Source organism: Euleptes europaea, chromosome 1, assembly GCF_029931775.1.
Source record: "Euleptes europaea isolate rEulEur1 chromosome 1, rEulEur1.hap1, whole genome shotgun sequence".
Taxonomy (NCBI): Eukaryota; Metazoa; Chordata; class Lepidosauria; order Squamata; family Sphaerodactylidae; genus Euleptes; species Euleptes europaea.
In genome coordinates, this window is record NC_079312.1 from 79147238 (window position 1) to 79173179 (window position 25942).

Sequence of the window (25942 nt, forward strand, 5' to 3'; positions counted from 1 at the left end):
CATACAAAGGCCTTCTGAAACACAGCATCCACAATCCAAGCCTTGGGAAATGGTTATCTGACTTACAAATTTCAGAAGTGTAAGTCCTACACTGCTATGCAAAACTCTCTTCTGTAACTTAGAAAGAGGATGGAATATTCCTCAGTAAATGGTGAAGAGCACTCCACAAATTTTATCTTAAAGTTTCAAATCACAATGATAGCTGCTCGCTTCTTTCAGTCTTACTATCATTTTGTGCAGGTTTGCTCAAATGCTTTAAGATTTTGAGAAAGAGCAATTTGAAAAGCCATTGTCACATTAAAAGTATCAGGAACCTTAAAGAGAACACTTTGCTGCAAACACACCTAGCCCCCTCTGTTCCTTGCCTTTCGGAAGCAGATTATGCATACCATTAACCGAACCAACTTTATTGAACAGATCATCAGATGCTCCAGAACCAGCATCTGCAGAACTACAAAAAAAGAAGCAAATGGCAATAAATGACCTAAGAAACTCTGCACATAAACCCAATCAAAGAAAGGGCAAGACAAACACAAGAGATTTAACTCCCCATTCTAGGAGAATAAAGGGTAGACAGTCTGTCCAATTATGCCCATACCACACCTCATACTTAAGCACTGTTACCCAAAATCACAAGCTTTCTTCCAAAAGTCAATCTTCTCTTGCTGGTACTGGGTGGAGAACTTCCTTCAGCATCTTCTGAGCAGAAGACAAGGATAGGCTTGAGAGAACACTGGCAGACACTCATGCCAGACACAAGACCCCTCCCCCAGCCATTACTGCAAGAGATTACACAATGAACACTATTCTAAAGGACTGAGCAAATGCCAACTAGTAAATCTGTCCCTTCTAGATCCTTTAGCCAATTGTTAGTTGTGAAATCAGCTAAACCTGTGCACTGCAGGACAGGAGGCCTTCATTTAGCCAGAGGAACAACAAAACCATAGTGGGCTGATAAAAGATGTTCACTTTTGGGCCACTTGCAATCCAAATCCAATGGAGCTTGCTCTAGAGGTCTTGGCTAAAGTAGCTGTAGCCATCAGGGCCTGTTGTCTCCTCGCGTGTGTACTGCTGCTTTTGGTATCGTCCTGTAATGGGTACAGCTCCTGGTATCCTGTAGTTTGAGAAGAAATAGGTATGAGAACAGATAATTTCACAGTATATAGGAAGAGAACACTTCTCTACTAGGAAATTTTACAGTTTGCTTGGATCAACACTTTGCAAAATTCTAGGTCTTGGAAAATCCCATCTCTATCCATCACACCTTTCGTGCTTACACGGTGCTTGGTTGGGACAGGAGTCCAGCAATGAAGTGGGCTCATCTGCAGACGTACCTATACAGAGTATAATTTGCCTCACACATTACAGGTGAGTTTTTCTGCTAAGTCAATAAGATTGCACTTGGTGATGTAATGCTGTGGTATGTATAATTAGGGCTGCCAACTTAAAACTGGCCCCTACAGCTGTCACTTCAATATCCGTTTGATCTGCAGCAGTTATCAGGTGACAGTTATGTAGCTCTATGGCATGAAAAGCTTTAACTGCTCATTCTGCATATGAAGAAAATTTCCTTTATTCTACTCCCTTCTAATCTTCATGCTCAATGATGGCTCCATGGCAGTTTGAATAGAAACCCCCCCAAAGATACAAAACGAGTATGTTAAAAGTTATACTTGAAGTGGTTTTCCCCTTGTCCTCCACCAGTCCCAAAGACTGCCAGTCACACAACATAGATCAGCTTATTCTACGTGAAAGATTTTCTCCTCTGGATTTCTCTGAGAATGTTTACAGCAATTTGGCACCATTACAACGACTCACACTTAGAGGTTTTGCAGTTCCAAGACAAATTTGTCCAAATTAAAAATATTTTCTTAATAAGACAGCAATATGAAACCCAGGAACTTGTTGCTCGCGGCCAGAGCGGCAGTAGAGCCAAGAAGACTGAAGAACACTTACGGGCAGGCTAACAGGACAGAACCTACCCCAAAAGAAGAGGTTACACAGCGACTAAATTTTCTTGCTTCAGGCTAACTGAAATGGATCCAGACCAGATGACATCATTAGAATATGCTGCAGTGTGTCATCTGGCTCATAAACCTTATTTGTTTAATAAATCCTTATTACTTTGGTTCATTATTAGCAAACAGCCCATCTTAGCATCCCACAGAACTTAACAGAGGCAAGCCAGGAGAATAAATTTGCAAAAATTTGAACTGCAAATCAGATGGCTGAACACTGTTTTCCCTTCATCAGCAGTTTACATAATCAATGACTACAGAGAGCAGGACATTTAAACACTTACTGGTTCTTGTGTTTGAAACCGCTGATGTGAGCTTGGTATTGCTCTATAGAGTTCAGTACTATGTTGCAGGTATTGCAGGGATAACCCTTCCCAGCTGAAAAAGATAGTGTTAAACTAATGTGAGTACCAAGTTAATGGAGACCTGAAGTAGAAACAATAAACACAATCAAATTGAAAATCAACTAACAGTTGCAAAGTTCATTGGATCAAGGGTGTTAGTCTACTGCAGCAAAACAAACAAACAAACAAACAAAGATCCTTTTGGCACCTCAAACACTAACAGATTTATTATAGAGTAACCTTTTGTAGGCTACAATCTATACTTCATCAGATACATGAGGTGAATTCTTAGTCAACAGACTCATGGAGGGGAAAATGTGAACAGTGGGGTTAAAGGGCCAATGCATGCAGGAGCTAAATTCTGTAACACTTTCATGCAAAACTCAAAAGCATGCAAGATAAGCACTGTGCTCTTTCACAAAAGCTGCAACTGGTGACAGCACAATGTCCCTAGTTATGATAAGCAACTGAACACCTGTAGCAGGTGATAATTGCATTATCTCTGCTTAAGCCCTGGCTTTCACATTTTGGGGGGATCTTGTGCTGCTGGAGGGAGGAGACAGGAAAGTCATGCTTGGCAGGTAGAAATCTTTGCAACTATGGAAACGCTAATATGGATCCAAGCCCATTTGATAGTTAAATGTGTCTTGATAAACTCTTATTCGTCATCTTCACTCTGAAGTCTCCCATTGCGTTTCAGATCAGCTGCAGGACATTCTGGTAAACAGATGGTCTTCGAGTTTTCTAAATACTGTCTTTTTATATTGATATGTGCCCATTTATTCTTTTGAACAGAGTAATCTGCTTGTCCTGCGTGGACAGCAAAGGGGCATTGCTGACAGATGACTGTGTACACCACACATTGGGGAATGAGCCTCTGATGTTATAGCTGATGCTACCAAGGTCCTGAGTCCTGACCTGGATGGCTCAGACTAGACCAATCACAGAAGCTAAGCAGGGTCAGCCCTGGTTAGTATTTGGATGGGAGACCACCAAAGAATTCCAGTGTTGCTACGCAAAGACAGGCAATGGCCAACCACCTCTGAATGTATCTTGCCTTGAAAATGCTATGGGGTTACCATAAGTAGACTGCTACTTGACTGCACCTTCCACCCCCACCACTAAGGTCCTATACAAGTGTTTATATTGAATGAATTTGGAGAAATAGTTGGTAACAGAGTATCTTGCAATGTCCCCAAGCTAATACAAAGTGGCATTCATGGTGACTTGTCAAATGAACACAATGAGGTTCTGAGTGTAGGTTTAAAGCTTTTTATGGCCTGGGATCCTTGTACAAGACCACCTCTTTCCCACAACAGTCACACTCTGCCTATCAAAACCTACTACTGGTTAGCATGCATGGACTTTGGCTACCCAGTGGCAGCAGCGGCACTGTGGAATGATCTTCTGAAGGGTATAAGGAAGACCTCTATTTTAATTGCTTTCTGTAAAACTGACTGAAAAGGGCTTGTTTAAACTCATTACATCAATTCGTTTGGTCTTAAAATCTTCACCTGTATTTATAGTACTCTTTTAAGCAAGGGCGTCAAAGATAAGGTCCGGGGGCTGGATCTGGCCCTTTGAGTGCTGTTATCTGGCCTGTGAGCTGAGCCAGCCACCCCCACTCCAGATTCTGTGCTGTGGGGGCCTTCCGATCCACACCACTTGCTGGCTGGGATCTCCATGTAGCGGTCCGAGTCTGCAGGCAGAAGGGATTGGAAGGCAAGGGCTCCAGCCCAGCGTGTAGATCGCCCTTCTGCACTGCCCTTGAAGTCAGGGGCTGCAAGGGAGGGCAATATACACACTGGGTTCTAGCCCAGTGCTTGGATTGCCCTTCCCCCCGCCTCCAAAGTTGGGGGCTGCTGGGAAAGGCAATGTACACGCTGGGCTTGCCAGCCAAGGAAGCCACCCCCCCGCTCCTGATCTGGGCTGGTGAGCCTGCTGTGGACTTGCCACCCCGCCCCCCAGCCCGATCTGGGATGGTAAGTCTGCTGCAGGCTGGTACACATGGCCCAGATTGACTAAATTAAGTTTATGTCATATCTGGCCCTGGTAACAAAATAGTTCGACACTCCCTGCTTTTAAGCCTGGTTCGCATGTTTGAAATTTAGTTGTGTTTTTTGTTTTTACTGTAACCCACCTCCAGTCCTTTGAGAAAGAAAGGGAGACAGGAAGGATAGAACTACGTTTAAATAAGTAAATAAAGCTTGCCTAATCAATGTTTTCTGGAACAATTTCTAGGATGTCTTATGCAGCAATATAGTTCTTCATACAGACCATAGCATTAACACTGCAAAACTGTTTTTCTATACTTATCTCTTTTCTCTTCAGTCTTTATTTGTACCAGAAGGAAAGCATTTTTTTTTAATTCAATGGGGTTGTGACACTGACATACTAGTTTGTATCTTGCCATTGTTCTCCATGATGGAAGTACCCTTCTGACTGTGGGTGGGAAGGGTTCAAGAATTCTGCTGTACGTCTCTTTGCCTCCCCCCGCGCCCCCCCCCCGGTTTGGGCGAGTCCCCTGATATCAAGGAACATAATTTCATGGGGCTTAATGGGATGCAGCAGGAGGGCAGAGGCAGAAAAAGTCTCATCCTGTAACCATTACACTGCTCATTGGATAAGAGCCACTGCGTTTGCTGATACCTCTTTCACTAGAAGATCTTATTTTTAAGAATGGTACATAATGTGTTCAGGCTTTACAAAGATTTGTCCTAGTATAGCTTTTATTGAAGAGGCAAGCCTGTTAGATCTGAAGTTGTGTGTCAGTGCAAGGGGAATTAAAGAGGTAGGGGAAGCACCAGAGCATTAATGAAAATACTCTACCAGTGTTGATACCAAACTGCAAGAAAGGGTGAAAAAATGCGTATAAAAATGGCAACTGCACACTAGGGAGAGATCTGATTCTTAAAACACCTGCTTACCTCAAAAAGAATGATGTTTATGCCTAATTTAAGAACTGCTTCTTATCATTAAACAGGGCCAGCTTCTTGTAGGATTTATATGATGGCAAATGTCGACTGGAACATTTAAAGACCTTGGAACTCTCACATGAGAAGTCGATCAAGTGCTCTGCTTGCAGGTGACATCTCCCTTGGGGCAGTCTGGATCCAACCCAGTCTGCTTTTTGCCTAGCAAATACACACACCTTTTCCCTTTGCTGCACAGCCTACATATCTTCCCTGAAGGCTGTGCATCAATTGCAGTATTCTTGCCAGATGTTTAAAAATACCTCAGCCACTCAAATGTATTTTCATGCTTGGGCCTTTGTTCCTCTATGGTACAGAATTTTAGACTTTCTGGATTTAAAGTATCCAGAATCTGCTTTTTCTGAGGCAGAAAACCGTGAAGCAGCATTTTAAATATCAAGTGTCTTAAACAAATTGTTTAAAATATTTGGATACATTTTCAAATTGAATTTTGGTTGCCCGTGTGTAGTAAAACCTGTGCTCACCTCTCCATCTCCTCTGCTCTTACTGATATGGTTGGATCCTATGCTCAATTAGATACAGAGCCTCATTCCAGCACAAAGGGCTCTTCCTCTGAAGTAAGGCTCCTTGCACCAAGCTGATCCGAGGGGTAAGAACCAACACATATTTGCTAGGCATATGAAATCCCAATCCATTCCTTAGCGCCCCCCCCGTCTTCTTCTGCACCATGTTTGTTCAGTCTGTGTGCAAAGTTTTTCATGCATGTCATTTTCATTCATTAAAAACCATCACACTCACTGACATTTGCTCCTGAGTAAATATGCACTTGATCACAATGTACTCTTGAGTAAATTCACATTTACTGCTAATTTACCCTTTATAATTTCTATTTTTTGGCTTATTATTCATCTCCCTACAGCAGTGATAGCGAACCTTTTAGAGACCGGGTGCCCAAACTGCAACCCCAACCCACTTATTTATCGCCAAGTGCCAACACGGCAATTTAACCTGAATACTGAGGTTTTAGTTTAGAAAAAAACAACTCATACATTAACATATTTTGTCTTAAAAGAAAAACACAACAGAGCTTTCAATGATACACACAACTTTTTATGGAAAGGTAAAAGTTTGCATTTGGCATGCTTTTGAACAATCTAGTCCAGCTCCTGTATCTCACAGTGGCCCACATCTATAATAAGGAGGTAGCACATATCCATCAGGGCTAGTAACCCGTGAAGGACTTTTCCTCCAGAAATTAGTCCAATCCCCTCTTAAAGGCATCTAGGCTAGATGCCATCACCACATCCTGTGGCAAGGAGTTCCACAGGTTAATTACATGCTGGGTAAGTGGGTGTTCCTCTTTTATTGAGCAGAGGGAGAGTAACTGGTCCTCCGCACCCCAGTGGTCTTTTCTGGTGGCTGTCTGCTGGTGTTCTTTTGCTTCTTTTTACATTGTGAGTCCCTTAGGGATAGGGAGCAGTTAGAAAAGTGAAATATAAATACTGTCAATAATAGTAATACTGTGCAAGATTGCATTAATTTTTTTATTAAGCCAGCAGTATCCTAGTTGGATAGCTGCATCATGCTGTATTTCACGAACACTCACAGCTATGTGAAATTCTGCATGCACTTCTTTTCCAATAGGATTGGAGAAGCAATTCTGTGGTTTACCTTTAAGATCGTATAAAAATTAGTGTGACGTTCTCAAAAGCAAATCAAAACAACAACGCTTTTAAGCAGCTGGCTACACAGTAGGATTCTTAGGTTCAAGTTTGGCAAAAGCGTTGCAAGTTACAAAAACGTTACCCGTTCCAAAAGCGATGATGCACATCAGTTCAGCATTCAATAAATGTTCCAAGAGTTCCGTTTGGCATATCCCTGCCCCAGGAATCAGATGAATTGATGGTATCCAACATGCTGTCCACGTGTCCAGGCCACCACATGCAGTTGTGTGTGTTCCACTTTCATTTTCCAGGATCTTGGGGGGGGGGGAGTTCAAACCTCACTGAGATTCTGGAGATGTCAGCTGAACTGACCAAAGATTGATGACATCCGGCTTGCAACAGAAAACACCAAGGTGACAAATGCTTACAGAGCATATCACCTGGGGTTCCAGATCACCTGGGGTTCCCTGAGGCAGGACCATTTGTTACTATGACAACAAGTGGTCTGGCGGATGGGGGAAGCAATTGCATTTTTTTACCAATTTTAATTGAGCCGCATCCTGGAATGTCTTGCAGTTTGATTTCCCCAGCCAGGCCAAAGATTTTTCAGCAACAAGGAATTGGGGTATGTGTGTCCCATTTCCTCGACACGCCTTACCCCAGACAGGGGAGGGAGGAAGCACTCCCATTGGGCTGCTGGGCAGAGGGGCGGGTGATGTGAGAAACTCCCTCAGGCGCGCGTGAAAAGGGGGAGGGGAGCAGCCCGGCCCCACGTCCCTCTGGCTTTCTAGTAACGAACTCAGGCGAACTCTGTGCTGGGGCGACGGCACGCATGCCCACAGAGAGGGCTCTTAAGTGCCCAATCTGGCACGAGTGCCATAGGTTCGCCACCACGGCCCTACATTATAAACTTTTCTTCAAAATCAACATTTATGCTGTTTTTCATTCCCTTACTAATTGGGTATTTAGAAGGGGATGTCTATTTTTTTTGTTTACAGTACTGTAGTAACTTTGCTTGATGTGGTAGCAAACTGGATACAAATAATTGTACTTATACTTGTTTCTTCCGTAAATACACACATAGCCTTAACAGGTCCCAGAATTTACAAATTATTTTAAGTCATATATTCCTTCTAAATCCCTTATATTGAGTAAGTACAATCCAACAGTATTCAAGATGTTTCAGAATATTTATTTTGGGGGAATTGGACCAAAATTCTAACTCCTTCTCTTACAACAATCTTGAGATTAAAATTGTTTAATATGTTTAAAACTTTTGAGTTTCATTAAGCATGTAATCACATACACAATTATTCAATCCTAAACCCAACCATTTCAAGTCATTTTTGTGTTAATGTTAGTAGTTGTACAATAGCTCTCTTCTCTAAGGAAACCAGATTTATTTTAGACAATTTCATTTGCTCACCAACATAATTATTTGGTCAACAGTATAAGGTGTTTCACTTACTCGCCCTTTTTTGAAATTATGTTATTAGTATTATCACATTTCTTCGTCTTCAGGAGCCAGGATAGCAGGCGCAGCACGTGCAAAAGTGGATTCTTCTTGAGAACTCTGCCTCACACAGACGTTATTCTAGCACATGTGCTCTTGCTCTTATATGTGTATATTTTTATTTCAAAGTATGATACTGGAGTGATAAGCACTGCTCCATTTTTGTGTCAAAGAGATGTTGTAAAAGTCTTTTGACTGAATCAGTATTTATATTATGTCCAACTGTATATGTTGATAATGGCAACTTAAATAAACGCCTCTCTTTGATAACATTGTTATAGTTTTGGTACATGTTCCTCTTGTCCAGTTAAACAGAGTTTAACAAAGTTCATCCACAGGCAAAGAGGATCTTGAATATATGCCTTTGTTCAACTACTTTGTGCAATCTACTCAAGCAACTGTAACATTTCCAATTGTTCTCAATTTGTTTCTGCTGTCACCACCAGCCCAATTTGGAATTCACCTCTAATGCTATTTGTCCCTGTTAGTTGGATCACATTTTGCATGCTGGAAAATCCCAGATTTAGTTGTAAAAGCCATGTCAAGAGGTTACTTGGTGCTAACAGTCTCACTGAAATTACTTTTGAAAGAAATCCTCACATTTCATTTTGAATTTTCCCAGTTCAGTGGCATTTGATTACTGCTTCAATGCAAACATATATGGAAACATCTTTAATTAGATAAGAATTTTGAAAGATGAAACTATTACTTCAACATTTCTCCCTAAAATACCCATGTTTACTCTTCCCTCCCCATTAGGGCTTCAGGAAGTTGAAACATTTAGATACTTTTTAGCCATGAAATGATTTTTACTCTTAAAGCATGAAAAGAAACCTCATGCAAAATAACTCAATATGTTCGATACACTGTTCATCCTTCCAATTCCCCCCCTGCTTTTGTCCCACACTCTTGTCCTATTTTTGATTCCACCATTCCATTAGTACATAATCTGGTAGTCTGGGGTACCAATCACTTGCTGAATAGCTACCTTCCAACCTTCAATCATCTGTCCTAGTTCTACTTACATGTTGTTAACCAATTTCAAACCATTCAGTTAACACAGTATCTGATACTTGTGCTACTTCTAAAGTCCAAGCTTCGTTAGTGTCTCTAAACATAGTGGCATCTATCCTATGAGTGGACTAACACGCGCAAGTTATCACCAAAAGGTCATTCAAACAGGCTTCACATAGCTTTAGGATTCTCAATATATCTAAGCATGATAGTCGTCAATGTTAAAAGGAAGTACGTTCAATTGTTACTGCTAAATTTGCACAACTATGCTACTTGGTCTTGTAGTATTGTGACCCTGGATGTTGTAACAAACCATACACCTGCACCTACACATTTCACTTGCACTTCTTTTGAACAGTTTGCTCATTACCTTGCCTTTAACAGGTCGGATACAATTGTTTTGGTGCAATTTTGAAGACTCCTTGGGATATTCTCACTGCACTTTTTATTATTATGCATACTATTTATAGATTAAATTTTACATACAGATGTCCTTTAACACGTGAGGTATTATGCAATCCTCTGGATCTGGAATTTCTATTGACGTGACTAATTTGATACACTCCCTGTAATTTTAACCTATTGCCTAGCGTAAAAAGAATACATACTTTAGACAAAAGCAAGGTTCAGAAAAAGTAGTACAGGTTGTGTTGTAATTATGTAAAATTCAAATATCAAGAAAAGTACAGACACGATCCACAACAGCAGCGATTTGTGATACTATTTCCTTAGTTTTACTAAGTTTCTGGACACCAGTATAGCTGAGGAATGCTAGGTTCTTGTTTAGCCCTTGAGAGTTGATAACAAACATGGAGCTGAGATTAATACTGCTGTTAACTTTTCTATGTGTGTGTCTTTCTAGTAAAGACCCACTACAAGCATCAGACAAAGTGGACACTAATTCACAAAAACTTGAGTTAAAATAAAAGCTTGTTAGTCTTTAAGGTGCCATAATACTCCCGAGTTTTTTCTACAATCATGGCTACCTCTTTTGGATTATTAATTAGGCTATATTTTTTAAAAAAGATCACAGACATAATTTGTAACCTCCAAAATATTTATACACAGATACAGCATTCTTACTTTGCATACCAAACTCACCCTCAGATACACAGTCTGAGATCAGGATGCTGCTATTCTAAAATAATTTCAATGACAAATAATTTTGCATTACATGTAAAAGTTACTGCTTGACTCTAAAGGTGCTTCTGCTCAGACCGGGGGGGGGGGTATTTCCATAGATTCCCCCTTCAGCTTCATCCTCCCTGCACCACATCCCCTGACCTCAGTAACGGTTTCTGAAAACAGAGAGAACTGGAGGTGTAAAAAGATCCATCCCCTGAGCAAACCTGTGTGGGCAGTTCTTAAGATCCAACAGTATACATTTACTTTGATGGAACTAACTTCCCAGTATTTCCCCAATACAATCATGCATCCTGTCCCTTAAGATTCTTCCTTTGTTATGTTGTTTACTTCGAATTACAAAAATCTTCCTTTCCCCTACAATACTGTAATTATTTATTTAACAAATTTTATGCTGCCTTTCCAGGAAGCCTGCCTGAGGTGGCTTACAAAGTAAAACATAGTAAGAACAAAGCATTAAAAGTGACTGTGGTGAAGAAGATGATTTCTGCTGAGAGAAGGGGGGCAATTTCCACCAATTCCCTCCTACTGTGCCAGACTCCGCTCTCATGCTGCTCGGGGGGGGGGGGAGTTATTTCTTGTCCCTCAGAAGCAACACGGGGTGGGGGGGAGTTGGGTTGCAGCGGGAGATGGAAAACCCCACTGAGCTTAAAGACATTCATTGCATCAGAAGAGATTTTGTGCAGGATCCAGCCAAAAGTTTCTCCAATGGTAAAACACAAATTACAGCTATGTGACTCCTATCTGTGAATTCAAATTGTTCATCAAATTACAATGTCAAGCTCAATAACCAAGTGGAGATACCAACACTTATAATGAATTATAAGCCCTGTTCACACGTTACAGTGAAGAAATGTACATATAAGGAAGAGCCAACATGTGTTCACTTAACAAATGAAACCAAGGGCCAACATCTGGATAAATGTAGGGTTTAAATTACACTTTCAGCTATACAGACATCAAATGTAACATGAGAATTACTCAAGGCACTTATAAAGGAAAACGTAGTGCATGCTGTACACGGATTGTACAGGTGTTCACTCTTCTTGTGAACCGGGCTTGTGTTGACTATATGCATCCACCAGCATTAGGCTTTACTACCTTTACATGATTCAAAAACTGCTACTTTTTCAACAGCTTGCATCTACCTTTACATGATTCAAAAACTGCTACTTTTTCAACAGCCTGCATCTACATTCCTGCATATGGATTTCTTGGCTTAGTAATGTTCACCTGTACAGCAGTTCCCACATAAGATCTGAATTTGCTATTTGCTGCATTTTTAAATCTGTTGAACCTGATTATCTAAAGTACATTCAGCTGCAGCCAGTGAGTCTTCCATGAGCATAAGGGCACGCTCTGCCAAATCTCCCTTCCACTGTAGATTCACATTATGCTCACTGGTATTCCGAGGGACCCCTAAGCACAGAAGCAGCGTTTTGGGGACATGGGTCATTTATGCATGGTTGCTTTACCCTCCTTTATTCCCTGTTTCAGCCAGGATCAAATTTTTCAGTGTGCACGTTACCTCATTCCTTGGAAGTTCAACGCTGTTTCAACGCAAAACGAACCTGGCTTTTCCCATTCCTCTTCTGGCCTGAATTAAACTGTTCTTCCTGGCTCATTCCAGAGTCACAGAGCGTGCATACTCTGTTCTCAGGTTGAGCTTCGCCCCACCCTTTTCCAAACCCCTCTTCAAGGCAGCATGGAGATAGCCAAACAGGGGAAGCACAGAAGATTGGCTTCTCTCACAACCAATCATGAAGCAGTGTGTAAAGAGGCAGGGATTCAAGTGCTTCCTGCTACCTCGGAGCTCTTTCTGAGCAAAGGAAAGGCTTTTTTAAAATGAGGCTTGGATTTCTCCCCACCCCTTCTTTCAGATTGCTCTGTTTTTAGTTCTTAAAATGCTTTTTTATATGGCAGTTGGGTCTGGGGGGAAGGAAATCTCTCAGGGTGAGTACTGCAAGTCAGTCAATTACAGAGCAGCATTTAAAGGGGTGGGACTTGATTTGAACTTGGGAGAATGCTTTTCTGAATTCATGCCTCCATTAGAACACAGTTTTGTCCCTGATCATTCCACCCAATGCATAGAGTTTTCCCCAACCTGAGTTACTTTGATCCTGGCTGAAATGGGGAATAAAGGAGGTTAAAGCGACCACGCATAAATGACCATGGTAGCTTGCAGAGGAAGTTGGGGAAATGTTTCTCTATGAGCAGAGATGCAGCCTACAATTGCTGATGGACTGGCACCAACTTGAGCAGGGCCTCCTGTTGGACAGGTGGCAACGGTGGCCAGAAGCACCATTCACTAGTTTTGGGTGGTCAGCCAGCTGCACTTTCTCCTGGGTAAAAAAGATCTTGCCAACCTTGTGCATGCCCTGGGAATACCTTGATTAGATTATTGCAACGCACTCGTGGTGGGACTGTCTCTTGTCTGCAAACTACAACTGGTACATAATATGTGGCAAGAATTTAACTGGAGTGGGTCATAGGAGCCATATCACTCCTATCTTGTACACTGGCTTCCAATTTGCTTCCAGGCACAATTCAAGCACCCTTTTCCCATATGGCTTGAGATCACCATCCCTTAAGGACTGCCTACTCCCATATGATCCTACCATCTGATGTTAGATGGGTGGCAACCTGAGAAAGGGCCTTCTTAGTTGTGGCAGCAAGACTGTGGAATTCCCTTTCCAGGGAGATTAGTTAGTCCTCCTCTACTGTTATCTTCTGCCAGCAGGTGAAGGCCTTTTTGTTTCATTTGGCATTCCTTTACTGAATGTCCTTCAGGTTTGTTCTTAACTGTGTGTGTGTGAATTATTTTTAAAGTTGGTTTTAATGTTTATTACTATTCACTACTTTGAGGGGCCATAATCGGGTGGAAAAGTAGGATGAAAATGCCTCAGGACATAGTTTTGTCCATCATATACTGTACCCTGTAGTTGAAGTACCTTACATGTCCAGGTGGGTTTTTAAAACTGAGTCTACAAAAGAAAAGCATTTATGCTGTATACAGTACCTAAGAACAGCTATAAAAGAGGATGTTCCCATATTGTACAAGTACTGGACAGTACTTATGGGAATCAGTGGCCTTCATATTACGGCAGTGCTTTATATAAAGACACTGTCTCCCATACCTGAAATGTTTTGCTGAACAGTACTGACAAGTATGTTCAAAACTGTTAATGTCAAGTAATGTAACAACTTAACAATGCGGCATCTCTTCAGGATATCTACCAAGCTCATACAGGTGACCTTGCTATCTTATTTGTTCTCCAGCTACCTGAATGCTGCATTACATTCAGTTCTCAAAGCAGACAATTTTTTCAGCTCTTGCAAAAATGCTACTTTGCCAAGTGACTATCAGGCCTTCCTTATGGAAAGTTCTGGGCACTTATGACCTGATTGTATGCATAGTTACTTATAAATAAGTGCCACTTTGTTAAATAGCACTTCTAAAGATGAATGAGTAAAAATGCAACTTTAACATTCAAGTAATCTTGATGATATTCTTGGCATATACAGAGATAGTACCAGACATCAATTTGTAGTGCAAAAGACACTGGAGCAGCTTGATCAATGAAAGGCTTTAGATTTTTCTCTTGGGCTTTACAGAGATTCTATTTAGCAGCAAATCTACACATTTAAATATTATTTCAGCAAACTGATAGTATGCATGCTTCACTGAGAAATGTATTTGAAGTGTGATTTAATCCAAATTTTCAATCCTCCCTGAAACATTGAATCTTTTAAATGAATTTCTTCCAGCCCTCAATTCCTTCTCATTCACTCCCACATACTTACACATAATTCTCTTGAATACTGAATGGATCAGATCCCACATAAAAGCTTGTGTAACCAGTTAGTAAAGGGGATCTTTCTCACTTTCCATAGAACCCTGTTAACTTTCTCCCCCGGCAAATTCTTTCTGATAGTTAAAGTGTCACAAACAAACTGTGCTGCAGTACAGGGGGCTTTCAGCCAATTCCTGCTCCTCTTTTCAGTCCCCTCTAATGCAGTACATTTTGTTTATGAATGTCCCCTGACTCTCAAAGAGAATATGTTGGGATAAATGGTAGGCTGCTATGGGAGGTGGGAGGTGGAGGAAGAGAGGAGGCTGAAGTTGGTTCCCAGTTCCTTATTCACATTTCCTAGTTCCTGAATGATATTGAGGACAGCTTAAAAGCTCTGCACCCCAAAAGAAAGTTTGGACCACCATATATCATATACCCCACATTCAGGGAGCTGTGCCCTCTGAGGGGGTACATGCTGGTTCCTGGTCCAAAGTCCAGTTTGTGTACCAGGTGCTCCCAAGTGAGGTGCCCCCAGGACAAATGCATATACAGACACTGGGGCCCAGGTGCACCCCAAAATAATATTTGGACCACCCCACATTTCAGAGACTGTCCCCTGAAAGAATACGTACAGTGGTTCCCGGTCGAGATACTGGATCTGGACCCACTGGCTTCTATTTGGGTCCCCATCAAGAGGCATGTATTGTAAAGAAGTGTCTGTACTGGAACTGGGAACCAGGAACCAACATCAGCCTCCTGAGAAGACTCTCTTCACTAACTGGTTATACAAGTTTTTCTATGGGACCCGTTCTACAAATTGCTACTGTTAACTTGTCTTTCTTCTTGGGATTAGCTAGAGTTTACTTTCCCACTTGTATGTTTGTATGACTATTTATCAAGCTTGTCTTTTTCTTTCCTTTTGAATGTACCATCCCATTATTTTCTCATCGAGTTCTTTAAAAAAATAATAATTCTGTATTGGAGAACAATGGAGACCAAAGCGAACTACTTACTTAATTAACATGTTTATTTTTGTGATTTGCTACTTTTATTATTGTCCCTCCACCCGGTTCTATGATTATCTGTGATTCCTTCCCCCTGTCATTTATATTTTTCAATTTACTTTCCCATAAACATTTACAATTTTAAGCTTCCCCCAATACATGCTCTGCTGCCAGCATTTTTTGCCACACAGTGAGTTTTTACTTAGCAGTTTCGTTCACATCATTCTCAATCTCCTTACTATGATTTTGACAATTTGCTTTTTGATTATTATAGGTTGGCTCCAACTCTTCTGTGAACACAGTAAGTTAATGGAAATGGTCTTTACTGCTTTAACCCTTCCTAGTGCATCCTCCTATCTTTCCCAAAGGGCGCTCAGAGGATTAGAGGGACTTGCAGTAGTGTGTGGTGCTGCAGTAAGAAGCTGGAACCAGCAGAAGCCCCCTCTCTGCAGCAAGTGATACAAATTATATGAATGGAGCCAGAGACTGTGCAAGTGTCAGGGATACCTATTCAACTTCTTGCTGCATCCCCACTCACAATGAAGGGTTACCCTCAATTTATGAGAGTGCCTTTACGTTTCACTTTAATGTTCACAATGCTGCCTTCATTTACTCCTGTCCAGTCATCCAGACATGCACATTCGTGACTTTAGAATTATGTTTCTACATTTCCACTGCTGTGTGTTTTACTAACCAAGCTAGGCAACAGCTCAGTTTGCATGGATGGCAGTGCCTTGCGGTGGCCCTGCAGACAGCTCACTTTCCACCCAGCCAACTTCTTTCCCCACACCTTTTGTGAGCTTTGCAGCCTCCCTCACACCCTTCCCTCAAGGTTCAGTGTTCTCCAGCTTTGCACCGGCACGCTCTTCAACTGCTGTTTCTTTCAAGTACACATACACAGCTATATAACTGTTCCTGGGGGGAGGAGAGTGTTTTTACAAACCATGCATGCTTCAGGGGTTCCTGTTAGTGTGGGTGAACTACTGCCCTGTACTTCCACCCCTTGCAGGTCTACACATTCTGTTTTATGAACACAGTGATTTGGGGAGGGGGGGTTTGACAAAGAGAAAAGAACACTGCTTTTAATAGCTCATCCCCAAACTACGTCCAAATTAGATGTAGGACACTCCATAAGTTAGTTATAGCTTTACAAAAATCAAAACACCCATATCCTTTATTTATAACAGAAGCCTTGTTGTGAAAAACTCACCCGTTGAAGCAGCAGGTTCCTCAGGCGTTCTCCCATAGTGTGCCATTAGCTTAAGTTTGGTCTCCTGCTTTTTGTGTTTCTTGCCTACATAATGCTGTTTTGCCATCAGGGGGTTATTGAACGTGGCGTGGCAGAGGCTGCAGAATTTGTCTGGGTCAGAAGTGTTTTGGTTCTCTTCGTTAGAGGACACAGTAGTCGGGGGTGCAATCGTGGGTTGTTTCTGAGCAGGTTCTACAGCTGCAAAATTAACCCAAATACAAAAAGACAGAATTTTGGAGACAAACCAGAAGAATCAAAATAACAATTCTATATTAACCACAAAATCCTCAATAGGACAGAATTTTGCATTTAGAATTTTATTTTAAGTACAGATTTAACGCTATCAGCACGCACTCACACACACAACACTGCAGCTGACAAAAGCTTAAAGATAGATTAAAGACAGCAAAGAGGGAAAAGATTTTGGTGTAAGTATTACTGGGTTTACATAGCTCGGGTTTGTTAATACTAAGGTCATCAAGGAAGAACAAGCATGCCTATTTTTAGTTGAGAAAAAAGTTTACCATGAACTCTCTTAATGACCACAGCTACTTGGAACATCCCTTGAGTACTCTAACCAAGGTGTTTTTTGATTTAAACACAGTACAGCAAGAGACAAGTCTTGGCATCTTTCTGGTCATACCTTCTGCTTTAGGAGACTGCAGCTTCAGCTTCACATTCTTGGCATGGGTCTTGCCTAGGTAGTGGGAGTTAGCCACAACAGGTGAGGAAAAGGTCATATTACAGATGGGACAGCATTTGTTCCTGTCTTCTCCATTGCTATCCTGCTGTTTACAAGAAGGGACAGAGGCTTACTGGTTATGAAGAGCCAGAGGGAAGGTATACCAATAAAGTGAACCCATGTTCAGAAAATGCATCTGGACTGCAATTCCTTGATTCAACCTAACACACCATACCTTTCTGAACACTTGTTTCACACAAACCTCCTGTGCAGGGAGGGAGAGAACTAACCAAAGAAACCCATTATAGGCCAAAGGGTGAGATAAATAACCTTGATCGGTAAATGACAGGAACAAGGAATACAAAGCAAATCCTTACCTGCAATTTCTCCTTAGCGTTATACTTCTTAAACAATATCAGTCTACCACAGATAATTGGTTTAAAGCATCAAGGGAAAAGGTAGGATGACTCAAGAAGTATACATTATATGCAGGAAAATATAATTACCTTTCCTTGTAGGCACTATAATGGCATTCTCAATGGTATTCCAGAAAGTGTGAAAAAGTGAATGTTTAGTTTTCAAGCTAATTTAGCATGAAAAGGCTCATTATAAATTGTGTAAGAATTTTCTTTCCCTTCAAAAAGCTGTCTTATTTTAACTTTTGCCTGCTTGTTAAGATGACAGGCTCTGTATGACCTCCTCTTTAAGGCAAAGTGGCTGGCTGGCTACCAGAGGCAGAATCTTTTCTGTTGTAGTGCCTTGCCTTCCTATAGCTGTTTGTTTTGTGTCAAACTCACCAGGCTTTAGTAGACACCAGCTGAAAGCGTTCTTATTTTCCTGGGCATTTGTAGAATGCTAAATGATTGGCTTTGCTTTTAGTTGCTTTAGCTTGTTTAGTTTGACTTATTGGCACCAGTTGACTTTTTAGCTGTATTTTTACTGTATTCTCTGTTCATTTATAGTTCCGTTACTCTGTATTCTCTGTTCATGTTCTGTTCAATTGCTCTGAGTTCATAGTTTATCTGACCTTGTAATATCTGTTTTATGGCTCGTTTATGCTGCTGCTTTGCTTGGTACTTATCAGGGTAGATTTGATTTAAATCATCATTTAAATCACTAGTCAGTAAGACTTGACTTAAATAATTGTTTTCTACATAAAGACATTTTTGCTGGTATAATCTTAATATTTACAACCAAATGAAGGTTTCATTTTTAGAATAATAACTTTCCAGATTAGTATTACAGTTATATAAAAAAATTACTGATTTGATTATACTACTGGAAATACATAGATAGACAATTATGAAATTAATGTGAGGTGAATGATCACCAGTTTCATTCTTGCCACCAGGCCTTACATTTCTTTATTGCAGTGTTTGCATTTTGCATGTATGCATGCCTTACCCATAGGTAGATGACTTCATTAAAATATTTCCAAACTGGGTCTCTTTTATGGCCTGCTGCCATATTAGTCTCTCCCTGGATTTTCTCCTCCAGGGAGAGAGTAATATGATAAACCTCAGGCTATACACACAAAGATCCCAAGATTTGTGGGGGTATTCTGCTCCAAAGGTTTCACTTTCATTTTTAGTGCTTGCCCCAACCTTCCTCACACTTAGCTCCTTGTGCAGATCTATTCCACTCCAAATAATCTTCTATTTATTGAACTTCTTGAAACTTAGCACCTAAGAGGTAGGGGGTTGATTCTGTGTACACAGATTTGCAATGGAACAATGGGATTAAGGTCTTTTTCTCAACTTTGTATGTTTGTTTTATAACTTTTTTGCTGTGAAGAGGCATGTTATCTCTGCAAACACAAATTCACATTTTTCAGAACTGCAAAAGAAAGCATCTGTGATAACATCGTCTAGACAGAAAATTGCCCAAAATAATCTTACAGAAACCTCTGGAAGAGCATGACATTGTGAATGAATTAATGTGAATGGATTAATGGAATTCATTTACCAAAAAATTTAAACATTGCATGAATATACAGCCCCATGATATATAATTTAAAATGAATCCTTACTTCGTGATAAATAATCTTTGGTCTATAATGTACCTTAGATAGAAAACTATCTTTAAATAGCTTTTCCTTCAAAAAGCATTTTATTTTAAAATCCAATTTAAATTTTTAAAATCTGATTTTTTTATTTTTAAAAATCATTGATTTTTATTCTCCCTGGTAATTAGTTTTTAGAAGATACCTCTTGAATGTTTACATTAAGAGAGTGAGACATTTTAAATAAGATACAACAAATATTTGATAATATACGCTTTAAAGGTTCACCATAGCACTGCAGGTGGTGTTGCAGACTACACTTGCAAAATGCCTGATCCTAGAAATTCCCTGAAGAATTACTGGACATCCTGAGAAGCGCATACACCAATACTTCCAGTGCATGCGAGCCCTTTGCTTGTTATTCTTGGATTTTTGACCTGCTCTGCATTACCTGCTTTGTGTCCAGTTTTATTTTCTTGCTTTGGCTGAGTTCTTCCTCACCATGGATAGACATGTACCGCCGAACTTTGTTTGCATGTTTCTTGCTCTGGAAAAAAGAGAAGAGAAAAACCAAGATAAGCACATCAAGAGGCCTCTACAATTCATGTTAAGTTTCAGCATCTGGCCATAGCTTGAAGCATACCTGGTAGTGAGCAAGCTTCTGTGACTCAGAGATCAGCACTGCACTACAAACTTTGCACTGAGTGTCAGTGAAGATATGGCTGTTTTCTTTAATCAGTCGATCCACTGGAAAAATACAAGAGGAAAAACAAGAACAAGCATATTGATACAGAACTGGGAAGGTTTGCAGATTAACTTTGAGCAAGTCACATTCTCTCAGCCCCATCCACTTCACAGGGTGTCTGTTGTGGGGAAGGGAAGGAGATTGTACGCCGGTTTGATTCTGCCTTAAGTGGTAGAGAAAGTCAGCATATAAAAATCAACTCTTCTTCTTTTTCTATACCCCTCAGGGTCTCTGCCCGAATCACTTAGCTGACACTGCTAGCTTCAGACCGTGGTTACATATAGACCTTGTGGCAAATACATGGTCTCAGTTTTTCCACGACAATTCTAATTCTTCAATCAGGGAGAAGTAAACCAAATACATTTGTCAGTCAAGAAAAAAAAATATTGTGATCAGTTAATTCTCATTCAACATTGTACTGAAGAAAAACTTGTATAATTGCAGAAAATTTTGATCATCCGGTAGTAAGCCAGTAAGTAATGCAATGTCTAACACTTCCTTAATATGTTGGAAAACACACTTTCCCTGAGGGGTTGAACTATAGGATTTAATAACTTAACCTTCCACTTTTCTGAATAAAGGAGAGACCAATGGAAAGAAAACATGCAACAGAAGAAATATCTTAATTCACATGTCAGGAATCCTTTGTAGACAAACAATTTCAATTAATGATTAACTTTAAAATAACATAATTAGTTCAACACAGAACACACAAAAAGGTTTAACATCACTTCCTAGCATTGATCCACATCCATTTTAAATACAATGCCAATGCTTTCATTAACCTTCAACTGAATAGTCAATTGTCTAATGGAAGTCTATTAGCAACAGGCGCACATACAGAACGTCAGGCACTTTTTTGGGTCCCAAATGGGAAATATCTAGCACCTCACATAAGGTTGGATCTAGACTAAATTTTCCACTAATAGAAAGGGAGGTGTAATTTCTCACCATTTCCTGCTGCAGAGCCCTGATGTGCTACTGATGTTATCCATGAGGGTCTCCTTCCCCCCAGAAAAAGCATTTTGATGAGATCAATGGGCTGCAATGGGAATGGGGGGGGGGCAGGAAAGTTGTTGCACTGACTGAAGTGACTTGGTGAGTGAAGTTAAATGTGGATCCAGCTCATATTTTAAAGAAACAAGGGTCACTTTGTGGTCAGTAGTTCATTCAACATGCATACTTTTTTTGCTGTCAAGTGTCCCCATAGGGTTTTCAAGGCAACAGACGTTCAGAGATGGTTTGCCACTGCTTGCTTCTGCATAGTGACCCTGCTATAACTTGGTGGTCTCCCATCCAAATACTGACCATGGCCAACCCTGCTTAGCTTCCAGTATTTAGCTAGACTGGGCATACATAGCAGGCTAATAATCTCACAATCAAGAAGCTGCTTTTACACAGTGATTAAACAAGCTGGAAAATACAACTGTGTGGGAAGAAAATCTTCTCAGCTGCGACTGATCTATAATTTTCTTCAAAGCACATTTCATGCATTAATTTTACAAACTCCTGAAAAATCACTATATTGACAAGACAAATTACATTTCAAATACTTAGGCAAGTCAGAATCACATTTGAATTATGCATTCTTGTGATAAGCAATGTCAAGATGTGCAATACACATCCTCATATAACAAAGGCTTGTGGTACCTTAAAGGCTGTTTTATTATGGTATTAGTTTTTGTGGACATGAACCCAACTTGCCAGGGGTTCAAACAGAAAAATTCTGATCAGGAGGTCCCCAAAGACCATGAAATGAGTAACACACCACAGTTCAATAGTGTTCCTGTGCAAAGTGTAAGAAAGTGGTGGTACAGAGGTTAGATGGTAGAACTAAGATCTGGGAGACAAGTTTAAATCCCCACTTTGACATGAAGCTTGGTGGATGACTCAAGGCCAGTGGGTGACTCAACACCAGTCACACACTGTGAGCCTAACCTACCTCACAGGGGATAAAATGCAGAAGTCAAAATCAGGTATGCTGTGCTGAGATACTTGGAGTAAGGATGGGGTACAAGTGGCCACAAACAACAGTAGTAATTGGTGGTAATAACCCAACGGAGAGAACAACACAGCTAAGAATTCTTAAAACTACAATGCCCACCAATGAAGCTAAGAAAAAGACGGACAATGTCAGAGAAGTATTCAAGAGAAGCCTTCTACAGGATGGGCCCCCAAGACAGAAAGGGACAGAATGCCACTTATGTACAGGTACCACCACTTCAATATATCCTCATGTCATGCACAGCCCATCATGGGCAATGATACTTCTATCTTGAGTGGTAGTCTGTAAGAAAGATCAGGCCACTCACCAGCTATCAAGAAGATTCTGAACTAGGTTGTGCAATGTATTCAGGTATCACTCTGTCCCCATATCCTCTCAGGTAGCAACACTATTACATAGTCTAACATCACCCGCCATATCATCAAAGGCTCATTTATTTATTCAAGAAAATGCTGTCACTTGCCAACAATGTCCTTTTGCTGCCTACCTAAGGCAAACATCTCAATTCAAAACAATAAAACAGACACAAACCTGATATAAAAAAATGACAACATTCAGAAACTAGTGGGGAACATTTCAGTCTCGCAGGAGACTGTGAGTGATCTGTAAATGACAAGGATGATTTCATCCAACCTTGAAAATACCTTGGACAGTGGTTCTTTACCTTTTGTGTCTTATGTCTACCCAATCATTCTAACAAAGTACCTGGATCCCACCATAATAGAAACAAAAAGCCCACTGTTTTTCAAGAAGGACTTATGTTTACAAGTATTCTGTTATTACTACTAGCATGCCAGAAGGTCACAGATGGATAATCTGGAAGGCAGAGTCAGGATATCACACTTGCAGGTGGACATGGGGATCGAGGGAGAACAAGTTATTAGTAATAGTCATGGAAACCCTGCATCCTGCCTAGACTACACCCCACTGATGGTACTGGTTGAGAACCCCTAACCTAGGAGATGCTCAGAAAGTATGCCCTATATAAAACCATTAAGCTACAACAAGCCTGTTATAGTGTTAGGTGGGCAGCCATGCTGGCCTCCAGCAGAACAAGCTTTGAACCCAGCGGCACATTGAAGACGAACAAGACTGAGGGTAGAAGCTTTTGAGAGTCAAAGCTCTGACAAAGGAAGCCTTGACTCTTGAAATCTTATTGGTCTTCTATCCAATGCTCTTCCAACAGAATGTGATCACAGGTATTTCTGTTTCCTAGCTTCACTCTTCTCCCATCTGCCCTTGTTTGCTGAAAACGTGATGCTGGGGGTTAAGAGCTCACATATATAAAAGCCACACACACCAACAGCTGTACTGAGTGGGAAATGGGGGGGGGGAAGAATCAACCCTCCCTTGCTGCTCCCAAGAGCAGCACCAGAGAAGGCAATTCTGTCTGCTTCTCCTTCTTCACTACAGCCTCACATGATGTGAAGCTTTTACTCACAAGGGTCCTCCAACTCCTAGTATTGCCTCTTCAGCAATCACAGCAGACTGCAGTGAGGAGGCAGCAAAAATCTACTTCCACCAGTGCTTCAAAATGGTGGTGCCAAGGATCCAACTCTTACTCTTTAAAGTGACACAAGATTCCCACTGGTAACTCACACATTCAAGGTTAAAAAAAATTAAAATAAGCTTATCACTCAACTACATTAATTTCAATGGTAGGATCATAGTGCCAGGTCAGAGTAGCAAGACCAAAAACCTCAACACAAGGAAATCAATTTAGCTATAGCCTTCAAAATAACCAAGAGCACTGATGGATCTCTGGAAAGCTGGATGAAAGGGCGCGTGATATTTTTCTTCAAACGTTTGTTTGTCCATGACTTTCAGCCACAGCAGGTTTTGTAGACAGGTATGGATTGCAATCGACATTAAAAGGTGCTTCTTTTATTTCTAGTGTTCCTTTTCCTTCGACATATCACTGCTCTGTCCCTCAATAAATAAGTAGTAATAGTAAGTGCTGGTGGTAGTTACAGGTCAGATCCCTGTTTTCCATGAGATGGATGGTAAATGTCCATGCAATTCACTAGCATATACACAAAAATATTTCTGATAAGAATTAAACTCTGCAACTGCATCAATATTATTAGGCATAAAATAGGACATCCAGAGAGATCAACAGATGATACATTCTCTAGCTCCTACAGCTCATTCCTGAGCTGTGTGGTGGCCGGGGACAGCAACGCCGCAGCACCTCCAAAAAGGTTCCTCAGCTGCTGCAAGGCTTAAAAAAGACTTTTTAAAAGGAAAACAAAGAAAATGGGGATTTCCCCCCCCACACAGAAAACAGTAATGCTACTCCAGGAAAAACCTGGCGCAGCAACACTGTTGCTGGAGGGGGTGTTCCCAGGCTGGAGGGGCTTTGGAAGCTGACTACCGTCAGCTCACCCCTGGGAATGCCCCCTCATGATGGCGCCGCATAGCTTTTCCAGGATTTAGGCCCCAGAGAGACTGCAGCGCCAACGGAACTGCCCCCCACTGCCAGTGTAAATGCCTCCTATTCCATGATAAGAGGCCATTTATGCTGGCGGCTGGGTCATGCCGCTTCCAGAGAACTTTCAGCCCCCCACCTCAGGAATGCAGTTAGTGGCATGTTACAATATAAATGCATGACCTATGTGGTACAATGATGATCAAGGAAATTTTTTGACCTGTAGCCCTCTCTCTACAAAAAAGCAGCCGTTCATATTCACTCAATATAATTTTGCAGTTATTGTGATCAGAAAATACACTTATGGATCTAGACAAGCATCACAGGGGAAATCCACCAGGATTTGCCCCTTCTCAAAGCCTTTTACGCAGCATACAAGAGTTATTCATTTTCATTCCCAAGTGCTGCTTGAAAACTGCATTGAGACCAGCATCAGAAACATAATGAACAGAGGAAATGGCAAGTCACTAAAACCTGAACACTACAGTCTCATGTTTCTTTAGAAGTACATTCTCTGGAAGTGCAAGTGAGCTGTGGTCAATATCCAAGTAAGCGCCAATCGGCCATCAGAGGCAGAGCAGCACCTAGCTGGTTCTCTTGCTTGGCCTTCAGGATATTAAACACCTATCGTCCTTGGAGGAGGAGCTAAAACCCTCACACAACAACAGAGTCCTAGCGCTGGGAATGCGTTGAGAGAAGGATGCTAGAATTTGCTTGCTTTATTGTACACTGCTTTGACCAACGAGGAAAAGCGTTTTTATAATACAGTAAATAAAACAAAGCATGCCTTTCTAAACCCCACGTGAAATGGGATGGACACCCTGCCCCATCTCACTCAGACGTGAAAGGGAACCAAGACACACGACAGCCTCTTCCCTTCAGCTGTGCCATTGAATCCTACCCTATCTCCTAAAGCAAGACAGAAAGCTTAATTGATCACGCCGGTTAGATGTGGTCAGCCACGTTTAAGGAGCGCTCCAGTCTTGTGTCAAAGCCTTTCTCACAAGGGTCTCACTAGGACGGGGAGCGGAGGAAGCAAGACGCAACAGAGGGTCGGGTGCAACGCTGGTGAAGTAGTCGGCAGAAGAGCCAGTCCCCATCCTAGGGCTCCAGAACCAGAGCAGTGGAAAGAGACAGGGACGATGGACAGTCCCAACCGCACGTGAGAGGGGAGGAAAGACCGACAGGCCCCTCGCCTTCTAGGTCCGCCCAACTAAAGCGAGCCGGCGGAAAGTTCCCACAGGAGGACAAGCACCTTTCCCCGCCAGACTACGAAGGAGACTCAGCCTCACCTGCCTCCTTTCCCACCGGCAAAACTAAAGCGTCCCCGTTGCTACCCGCTTCCTCCGCCATTTTGTCCCAGCGTCGCCGCCCCCAAGGCACCCGCTTTCTCCCTGAGCTTCG

The 25942-nt window shown here is 41.4% G+C and overlaps 1 protein-coding gene across 1 annotated transcript; it reads right to left on the reverse strand.

Moving 5' to 3' along the window:
* Positions 1–767: 767 nt before the first annotated feature.
* ZNF346 (zinc finger protein 346) lies at positions 768–25942 on the reverse strand. Its single transcript, XM_056854712.1, has 7 exons — positions 25831–25942; positions 20004–20107; positions 19812–19907; positions 17320–17461; positions 16638–16874; positions 2303–2396; positions 768–1114 (listed from the first exon to the last, which is right to left on the reverse strand). The coding sequence occupies exons 1-7, from the start codon at positions 25889–25891 to the stop codon at positions 1009–1011; spliced, it is 840 nt and encodes a 279-aa protein (XP_056710690.1). The 5' UTR covers positions 25892–25942; the 3' UTR covers positions 768–1008.